We start from the raw sequence: 9,564 nt of genomic DNA, 5'->3' as shown, positions 1-9,564 counted from the left end.
GCAATCTGAGCAGGTGGAGGGTTGGGAAGGTTATAAATTTTTGTACAAGTTAAAAGCTATCAAAAAAAAGTTGCAAAGTTGGAGCAAGGAAAGTTTTGGTGATGTTGAGAAACAAATTAAGGATGCTGAGGCTAGCATAGAGGATTTAGATAGGAGAGAAGGGTTGGAAGGGCTAGATGTTGCTGCTAAAAGAAAGAAGGAAGAGTTACTTTTCCTTGTGGAAGATCTAGCTTTTAAGGAAGAAGTGAAGTGGAGACAGAGAGGTAAAGTGGAATGGGCTAAAGAAGGGGACGGTAATACTAAATTTTTCCATAGAATAGCAAGTGGAAGAAGGAAGAGAAACTATATAGAAAGGTTGGAAGTGGATGATAGGGGAGTGGTAGAAGATGCAGAAGAGATAGAAAAACATATCGTTAATTTCTTCAAGTCTCTGTTTAGTAGTAACGAAGAGGTATGTTGGGGCTTGGAAGGCATCAATTGGGCCTCAATAAGTGAATCTGAGGCAGCTTGGCTTGAGAGGCCTTTTGAGGAATCGGAAGTACAAAGAGCAGTTTTTGATTGTGGAAGGGATAAATCGCCAGGACCAGATGGTTATTCCTTGCAAATGTTTCAACACTGTTGGGATTTCTTGAAAGTGGATATTTTGAAGGTCATGGAGGAGTTCTTTGAGACCGGAATAATAAATGCGGTGACAAATGAAACATTTATTTGTCTAATTCCGAAAAAGTCAGATTCTTTGAAAGTGACAGACTACAGGCCTATAAGCCTAGTTACTGGTTTATACAAAATTGTGGCGAAAACCCTAGCTTCAAGATTAAGGGAGGTTATGGGCAGCACAATCTCTCCACATCAAGGAGCTTTTGTTAAAGGCCGACAAATTTTGGATGCTGTACTTATTGCAAATGAGGTGGTAGAAGAGGTGAGGCAGAAGAAAGAGGAGGGATTGGTGTTTAAAATCGATTTTGAAAAGGCTTATGATCATGTTGAGTGGAGATTTTTAGACGAAGTTTTACAAAGAAAAGGCTTTGGCATTAGATGGAGAAAATGGGTGCAGGGATGTCTAAATTCTGCAAATTTCTCCGTTTTGATCAATGGGAGGCCTAGGGGAAAATTTCATGCTTCAAGAGGTTTGAGACAAGGCGACCCACTGTCACCTTTTCTTTTTACCTTAGTAGTGGACGTCTTGAGCAGATTAATGGAGAAGGCTCAAGAAAATCAACTGATCAAAGGTTTAGGCATTGGGCAAGAAAGGGTGGAGATCTCTCATCTTCAATTTGCTGATGATACTATTTTTTTCTTGCCAGATGATGAGGAAGTTTGGAACAATTTATTAGAGGTGCTCAATTTATTTTGTACTGTTTCAGGGTTGAAAATCAACAAAGCAAAGTGTTCTTTGGCTGGAATAAACTCAGACTGTGAGAAATTAAAAAGGTTGGCAGATTCTTGGGGTTGTGAGGTGGGTAGTTGGCCAATAAAGTATTTGGGTCTCCCTCTTGGGGGTAGGCCAAGAGCACTTACGTTTTGGGATCCAGTGGTAGAAAAAATGGAAAAAAGACTTCAAAATTGGAAGAAGGCCTTCTTATCCAGAGGAGGCAGATTAACTTTGATTCAATCTGTTTTGGGAAGCTTGCCAATCTACTACATGTCCTTGTTCAAAATTCCTTGCGGGGTGATTGGACGCCTAGAAAAACTAATGAAAGGATTTCTTTGGGAGGGGGTGGAGGAAGGAAAGAAAAATCACCTGGTGAAATGGGAGATAGTTATTAAAAGTAAGGAGGAAGGGGGTTTAGGAGTAGGGAATTTGAGGAATCAGAATGAAGCGTTATTGGCTAAGTGGTTGTGGAGATTTCCAAAGGAATCAAATTCTCTCTGGCACAAGGTGATAAGAAGCAAGTATGGGCTGCAGGATAATGGGTGGAATGCAAATCCTCCATTGCGGGGCTCAAGTCGAAGCCCCTGGAAAGATATTTCGTGTGGTCTCCAATCATTTCTACAATGTTGCAAGTTTAAGGTGGGCAATGGGGAGAGAGTGAGGTGTTGGGAGGATGGTTGGTTGGAAGGGGGACCATTGAAAGAACAATTTCCTAGATTATTCTTGCTTTCGAGAAAGCACAACCAGAACATCGCAAGTTTTGTGGATCTTTCTATCAATTCTTTGAGCTGGAATTTTGATTTCAGGAGAAATTTGAACGAGGTGGAGATAGAAGAGGCGGCTAGATTATTACAGAAAGTGGAAAATGTTCGCTTGTATCAATCAAGAGTGGATGATAGAAGGTGGAAACTGGAATTATCAGGATTGTTCACATGCAAATCCTATCGCTCTTTCTTGAGCAACAATGGGATTGTGCAGCATTTTCCACCCTCTTCTCAGATTTGGAAATCAAAAGTTCCTCCGAAAGTCAAAGTCCTTGTGTGGCTAGTGGCTTTTGGGAGGCTCAACACTTGTGATCAAATTCAAAGGAGAAGTCCCTTTATTTGCATTTCTCCCCATTGGTGCAGTTTGTGTAAAGCAAAGGAGGAAAGTGTTGACCACATTTTTCTTCATTGTTCTTACACGATTCAACTGTGGTGGAAATTGTTTCAGGAGGTTAGAGTAAGTTGGGTCATCCCAAAGGGTTGTTTCGAGCTTCTAAGCACTAATTTTGAGGCTCTAGGAAGTGGGAGGAAAGCTAAAGCTTTGTGGGGTTGTCTGGTGTCGGCAGTTTTTTGGAACATTTGGTTGGAGCGTAACAAAAGAATTTTTGAGAATTATTCTGGTGTGGGGGTAGCAGATCTGTGGGGAAGAATAAGATATTGGGCAGCTTTCTGGGCTTCAGTTTCAAATGATTTTAAGAATTACTCTCTTTCTCACATATTGTGGGATATGTTAGCAGTCGTAAAATGATTTTGGTTGAGGTTGTCCCACTTGTAATCTGATACTCTGGAGAGATTTTCTTGTTCTGTTCTTGGTGGATTTCTTATCCACTTCTGTGTATTACTCTTTGTTTTTAATAAACTGTTATAGTTTCTTCTCAAAAAAAAAAGTGAGTGGTCATTTCAAGACTCACCGGCAAATGCTTGACGACCATAACCATTCGCTGCGCGGCTTGCTCTCATAAGTCTTAAACCGCTGTTATTTTGGCCGAAATCGGGAAATATCCGACGACGATTCACGTGTGTTCCTCCATCGTAAGCCATTTATGTTTTTAATTTTATTATCTATATAATATAAAAGAGAAGTTAAAAATGGTGAAACTTTCATAATACTCAAATTGACGATTAAAAAAAAAAAACTAATGAAAAGAGTTTGAAAACTTTGAGTTTTAAACAAAATAAAGGGTAAAGTGAATAGTATCAGGATTGATTTTTTAGTGTAAAAATGTAGTTTTTCATTAAAGTGAACAGTACCGGGAGCTTTTCGTTAAAGTTCCAATTAAAAAACATGTAAGGTGGTTGGTAAGTGCATTATTTCTGAAAATATTTTTTTAATAAAAAAACAATAAAAAAAGTCCTCTGAAAATATTTTTTTTAATAAAAAACAATAACATCTAAATTAAATAAAATTAAAACAATAAAAAAAGTCAATAACATCGAAACTGCTACAATAATTTAAGAGTTGAGAGGGTGTCGAACTCGTGATAAACAGGTGAAAACCCAACATTATATCCACTAGAATATTAGATCACATGCAAATTAAATTTTACCATTTGATCTAATATGAGTTGTGTAAATATTAAGAGTCCTATATTTGATAGAAATAGGATTTGTATTTATTCTTTAAGATAAGACATATCTGTGTGTATATATATTGTAACCCTAACGATCGAAACGTACGATTTGAAGTATATATTCAGCCATTCGTTTTCTACTATTATGGCGGGTGATGATGGAGAATTGCCGATCTTCTCCTCCAACAACGACGATATAATCATCGATACACTTTCATGGCTACCGGTCACGTCTCCTCCGATTCCGTTGTGTATGCAACTCATTGACTACCAATCACTGAAGAAGAATGTTGCCGGCGCCTCCTCCGCTTCATCAGCAATACGAAGCAGCCGTAGAGACGTTGAAGATGAATTTCCAGATGAAACTAGCCTCAACGATTCATCACTTGTGGGTTCTTGCAATGGTCTCATCTGCTTACTAAACCCTCCACTTGATTGCTGTACAGGATACTACGAAAATTTAGGACTTCTGTTGTGGAACCCTAGTACCAGAACAGCCCGTAAGTTACCGGACATTGATTGGTTTCGTTACAGCCCACTTTACTATGGATTCGGCTACGATTCCACCACTCATGACTACAAGGTCCTTTTGGGCGGTCAAAATCCTAAAGATTACGTCGGTTATCTTCGCACTCAAAGCGGGTTCATGGAAGATTGTTGGAGGAGAGTTCATGGAAGATTGTTGGAGGAGACCTCCTCGAGGCTGCGGCCTCGTTACAAGTTCATGGGCGAGAGGGTGCTTCTTAAATGGAGCTCTACATTGGGATGAGAGAGACTATAAGGATAATGAGGGATCAATCGTCTCTTCTTTCACACTTTTTGCCATACTTCCACAAATCTTCCTGACTTTGAGGACGCTGGCCTGGGTGATGATCGAATATGGGGTCGATCAATCTTGGACTATTTTCGCGAAAATCCGCCCGGTGATTTTCCCTCCTAATGTGTGGTTGTTGAAGCCGATACTCCACGATGATGGTGCAGTTTTGATGCAATCGAGTCAAGGTGACTTGGTATCATTTACGCCTAAGGAAGAACATGCAGGATTGTGCTCGACAATTCTGATGATGAAGAATTCCGCTTCGGATGCAGAAACGGTTATGTACGTAGGCACTAATGTTTCACGGTGGCGGCTAGCTCATACATTTGATTTGAAACATCCCAAATGGTATCGTGAGCCTTGCCTTTCCTTAGCTCTTTATTAATGTAACAATGTAATTTCGTACAAATTAACATAGATGTTTTATCAAATGTTATTGAGAATTATATTACTGATCTATTACTCCTTTCATGATCATGTACAAGACTAAATTTAGATTTATATTACTTACTCTTGATCTATTCCTCCTTTTATGATCATGTGCGAGAACAAACGGACGTACATAGCCCCATTGATATAATTCCAAGCAGCATTTCTTTATAATTGACATCAAACGTACAAACATATATATAGAGTTTTGGAAGAGAAAACGATCTGTTAGTGTAGAGGAAAACGAAGATGACAAGATCAATGAATTTGTATTGAAATTTGTAGCATGTTTACATATAGAAATGTAAACTATTAATTTATACGCGACTTATTGTTTGTTTAGTGGTCGTCGAGTTGGTGAATGGGATCAACTAGTCACAACTCGCCAGGTTGTGGGATAGGTTGGAGGGTCTGGGATGAATCTAATGAAGCAATTGGGTTTCCGAGTCTCATATATATGCATTTCCTCCTTTTTAAGTTGCTCTTCTTCTTGGTCTCTAAAAATCAAATCAAGCTCTTGAGATTGAAATTGATTGAAATTCTGGAACCAAAGATTCAAAATTAATTTGCTTGGCCCGCTCTGGTTCATAACTACCACGCACACGTGGCAGCTTGGCTTTCACTCATGCATATGACATGTGGCTCAGGAGGAACTAAAATAATATGTCAAAGAAACATATAGCGGACGTGCAATTAAGAATACTACATGAATTAATGTAAATATAGTTATGCTTTAGGTGGCTTCTTAATACTACAGACTAATGATATTCCTCTTCATTTGTAAGTAAGAGGTTTTAGATTTGATTCTCGCTAAAGACGAATTTGAACTACATTATTGCTAGCTCATTATGAGGCTAAACCCACCTCCTCTCCCTTAGCATAGATAATATCTTTTACTCAAAGTTATGCATTTAGGTGATCTTGGGGCTATTCTCACCATTTGCCACTGGCTTCTCTCCGACTAGGAGTTTCATGGTTTTAATATTTTAGTTCATGAAAGTTGTCAAAAATGATCCAAATGGAAAAGAGAGATTATATTCACACACCCCATATTACTTTTCCCACACTTATTTATTTAATATTTTTTGACACACCACTAACACTTGATGGAAAATATTAAAAAATTAAAAAAGGGTGTGGGGGAAGTAATTTGGAGTGTGAATATAATCTCTCAATGGAAAATTGAGATTGTAAGGTCCAAATCCAATTCATTAATTTTGCAGAACAAGGTCCAATTTTTAAATCTCTATGTACTTTCCAATTACTTCTTAGAGAAATAGGAAATACGATGGAAGTGGCGGCAAGGTCGTCAATGAGCAACTATTTGAGTTACAAGTTGTCCAAAAAAATGTAGTACAAGCAAGGAAAACAAAGCAACAAATATTTCCCGCAGCTACAGTTACAAGTTGATAGGTATTTACTATTTACCTTACTATTACTATACAAATATGTCAAAATTCACCAAAACTTATGTACCTATGGTCTTGAACTAATAAAAACGTTAGAGATACTAGATTTTCACCCCCAACCCTCGCAAGGTGAGAGAGACTTGTTGGATGGGGTCGCCCTTTTAGAGATGTAGGAATCTTCCAAGGACTCAAACCCCATCAAGTGCTTCACGCTTTGTTAAACCTCTTGTGGTAGTAGACATCAATTATGCTACTTCAATCGAAAAATACAGTTATCGAATACAAGATAACTATACATATTGCAGCTTGGTTACGCGAGAGAGAGAGAGTAATAAAAACGTAAGCGATGTAGGAATCTTCCAAGGACTCAAACCCCATCAAGTTCTTCACTCTCTGTTAAACCTGTTGTGGTCATAGACATCAATGATGCTACTTCAATCGAAAAATACAGTTATCGAATACAAGATAAATATACGTGTTGCAGCTTGGTTACGAGAGAAAGAACACAACACATAAAAGAAAAGAACCCGTGATAAGATAGAACGGAACAATGCATGAAAATATAGCTTCAATAAAGATTTGATTTCTCATTAGATTCATTTCCACATAAAACTTCCAAATTCATGATGATTTCGAATCCAACTTCTTGAGTCACTCTGTTCTTCTGGATCAGCTGGTTCAGTTCAAATAATACTGTTTGCTTATACCGCTATCTACATCTTCATTTGTTATTTACAATGTCAAGCCTCAAACCATATATATATAGTTTGGTAAACATAATAACACCACAACAAGTTACATCCTTATCAAACACAAAGAAACACGTATGATCCTACACTAGCCGGCTTACATCCTAACCTCGGATTTGAGCTCGTAGTGTAGCCTTTATAATTGTCTAGGACTTCTTGTATGTAATATTCACAATATTCTCAACGACAATACCTTGAATGAACTCATGGATTGGAGGGTCTTCCATGAACATGCATCTCACTCTTTACATCCTTCAAGGCAATGTACAAACTATATATAGAATCGCAAATTTTTTTCTAGATTACCTGAGCATGTCTCCGCTTGGTAATTTTGGGCCGCTCAAAGCTGGTGATATGCTGAACGTGTTACCGTTGCCATTGCCATAACTTGAAGGATGACCAAGGGCAAGGGGCATCGGCCTACCTGGAATTCGTGGCTTCTCTCTTACTTGGAGGCAGAGGGTTCATGGTTTTAATATTTTAGCTCCTATTTTTAAATCACTTTGTACTTTCCGGTCACTTCTTACAGGATTAGGAAACATGAAGGAGTGGTGGCAAGGCCCTCACTGGGCATTAACCACTCGAGCTACAAGTTGCCCACAAAAACGGACAACAAAAAAGCAAATCGAAACAACAAATATTTCCTGCGGCTACAGTTACAAGCTGATAGGTATTTGGGACTCAATTACCCGAGGGAAGAGGTAACGAAATTAACCGATTCCTTCGACAAGGATCGAAATTTGGGCCTCAATATCTGAGAATTTACTTTTTTTTTATTTTTTTTGATACGATTTTTTAAGATGACTAAGTTACTCGATGAGGAAATTGAAGAGGATCGATGAGATGTTCTGGAATCAGGGAGCTCTCAAGAGGTGAAAAACAATTTTCCATTTTATATTTGGTCTAATATAAATCATTAAGTTGTGTATATATATATTAGGACTCCTATATTTGGCCCGAGTAGGATTTGTATTCTTCCTTTCCTTGTGAGATATGGCATATCTGTGTGTGTATACATATTGTAACCCTAACGATTAATATGTAGGATTTGAAGTATATTCAGCCATTTGTTTTCTACGATATTATGGCGGGTGATGATGGAGACTTGCCGATCTTCTTCTCCAGCAATGACGATATATTCGTCGAGATACTTTCATGGCTACCGGTCATATCTCTCCTCCGGTTCCGTTGTGTATGCAAGTCATGGCGCGACATAATCTCTACTTCCCAGTTCGTCGCCAAGCACCGAGCACATACCAACGACAACAGCAAGAATGTCCTGATTCTCTTTAAACGCCCCTATCCACTTCCCCATGACTGGCCACCAATCCCCTTTCGATTTCCCCGACTCACTGACTACCAATCACTGAAGAAGAATGTTGGCGCCACCTCTGCAGCCGCATCATCAGCAATACGAAGCAGTCGTAGAGACCTTGAAGATGAATTTGCATTTGACACTAGTCTCTACAGTTCATCCCTTGTGGGTTCTTCCAATGGCCTCATCTGCCTACTACTTGACTGGCCTCGGCCACCTCGTGACTACTATAGGTGCTACGTAAACACAAGACTTCTGTTGTGGAACCCTAGTACCAGAACAGCCCGTAAGTTACCAGACATTGATTGGTTTCGTTACAACCCGTTTTACTATGGATTCGGCTATGATTCCATCACTCAAGACTACAAGGTCCTTTTGGGCGGTCAAGATCCTAACGGTTGTGAATTGGTTGCAATCTTCGCACTCAAAACGGGTTCATGGAAGAGTGTTGAAGATCCCCTCGGCCTCGAGGCTGCCTCGTTAGATATTCATGATCGAGGGTGCTTCTTAAATGGAGCTCTACATTGGCATAAGTATTATTGTTATGAAGATGAGGATTGGAATGAAGATGAAACAGGTTATATGAGAACAAGAATCGTATCCTTTGATTTCGCACAGGAGAAATTTCATTCATTTTCCTTTATTAAGCATAAAGGACATACGGGGATGGCGGGGGGAGTGGGGACTATTGGAAATCGTCTCTTCTTTTACACTTCCTGCTATACTTCCACAAATCGTCCTGACTTGGAGGAGGCTGGCCTTACCATATGGGTGATGAGGGAATATGGGGTCGATCAATCTTGGACTATTTTTGCGAAAATCCGACCGGAGATTTTCCCTCCAAACGTGAAGTGGTTGAATCCTATATTTCATATGGAAGACGATGGTGCAGTTTTGATGCAATCGAGTCAAGGTGACTTGGTATTATATATGCGTAAGGAAGAGAGAGAGGAAGAAGACACATGCAGGATTGTGCTCAAGATTTCTGATGTTGGAGAATTGCCGGCTAGGTACGAAGAGACGGTTATGTACGCGGACACCTTGGTTTCACCGGTGATTGGCGGCGGCTAGATGATATATTTGATTTGAAACATGACAACTGGAACTGGTAGTCTGAGTCTTGCATTTCCTATGCGCT

The 9,564-nt window shown here is 39.3% G+C and overlaps 2 protein-coding genes across 2 annotated transcripts; both read left to right on the top strand.

The window, feature by feature from the left end:
- The first annotated feature begins 3,852 nt into the window (after window positions 1-3,852).
- Window positions 3,853-4,476, top strand: LOC137717216 (uncharacterized). Its single transcript, XM_068456511.1, has one exon. The coding sequence runs from the start codon at window positions 3,853-3,855 to the stop codon at window positions 4,474-4,476; it is 624 nt and encodes a 207-aa protein (XP_068312612.1).
- Window positions 4,477-8,195: 3,719 nt separating this feature from the next.
- On the top strand, window positions 8,196-9,497 carry LOC137717215 (F-box/kelch-repeat protein At3g23880-like). The gene has a single exon (XM_068456510.1). The coding sequence runs from the start codon at window positions 8,196-8,198 to the stop codon at window positions 9,495-9,497; it is 1,302 nt and encodes a 433-aa protein (XP_068312611.1).
- Window positions 9,498-9,564: the final 67 nt, after the last annotated feature.

Source organism: Pyrus communis, chromosome 15 (assembly GCF_963583255.1).
Source record: "Pyrus communis chromosome 15, drPyrComm1.1, whole genome shotgun sequence".
In the NCBI taxonomy this organism is placed as follows: Eukaryota; Viridiplantae; Streptophyta; class Magnoliopsida; order Rosales; family Rosaceae; genus Pyrus; species Pyrus communis.
This window is presented reverse-complemented; position numbering and strand designations above follow the sequence as displayed.

Excerpts from the sequence above, each read along its gene's own strand:
- LOC137717216 (XM_068456511.1), top strand. The coding sequence starts at position 3,853 with ATGGCGGGTGATGATGGAGAATTGCCGATCTTCTCCTCCAACAACGAC.
- LOC137717215 (XM_068456510.1), top strand. The coding sequence starts at position 8,196 with ATGGCGGGTGATGATGGAGACTTGCCGATCTTCTTCTCCAGCAATGAC.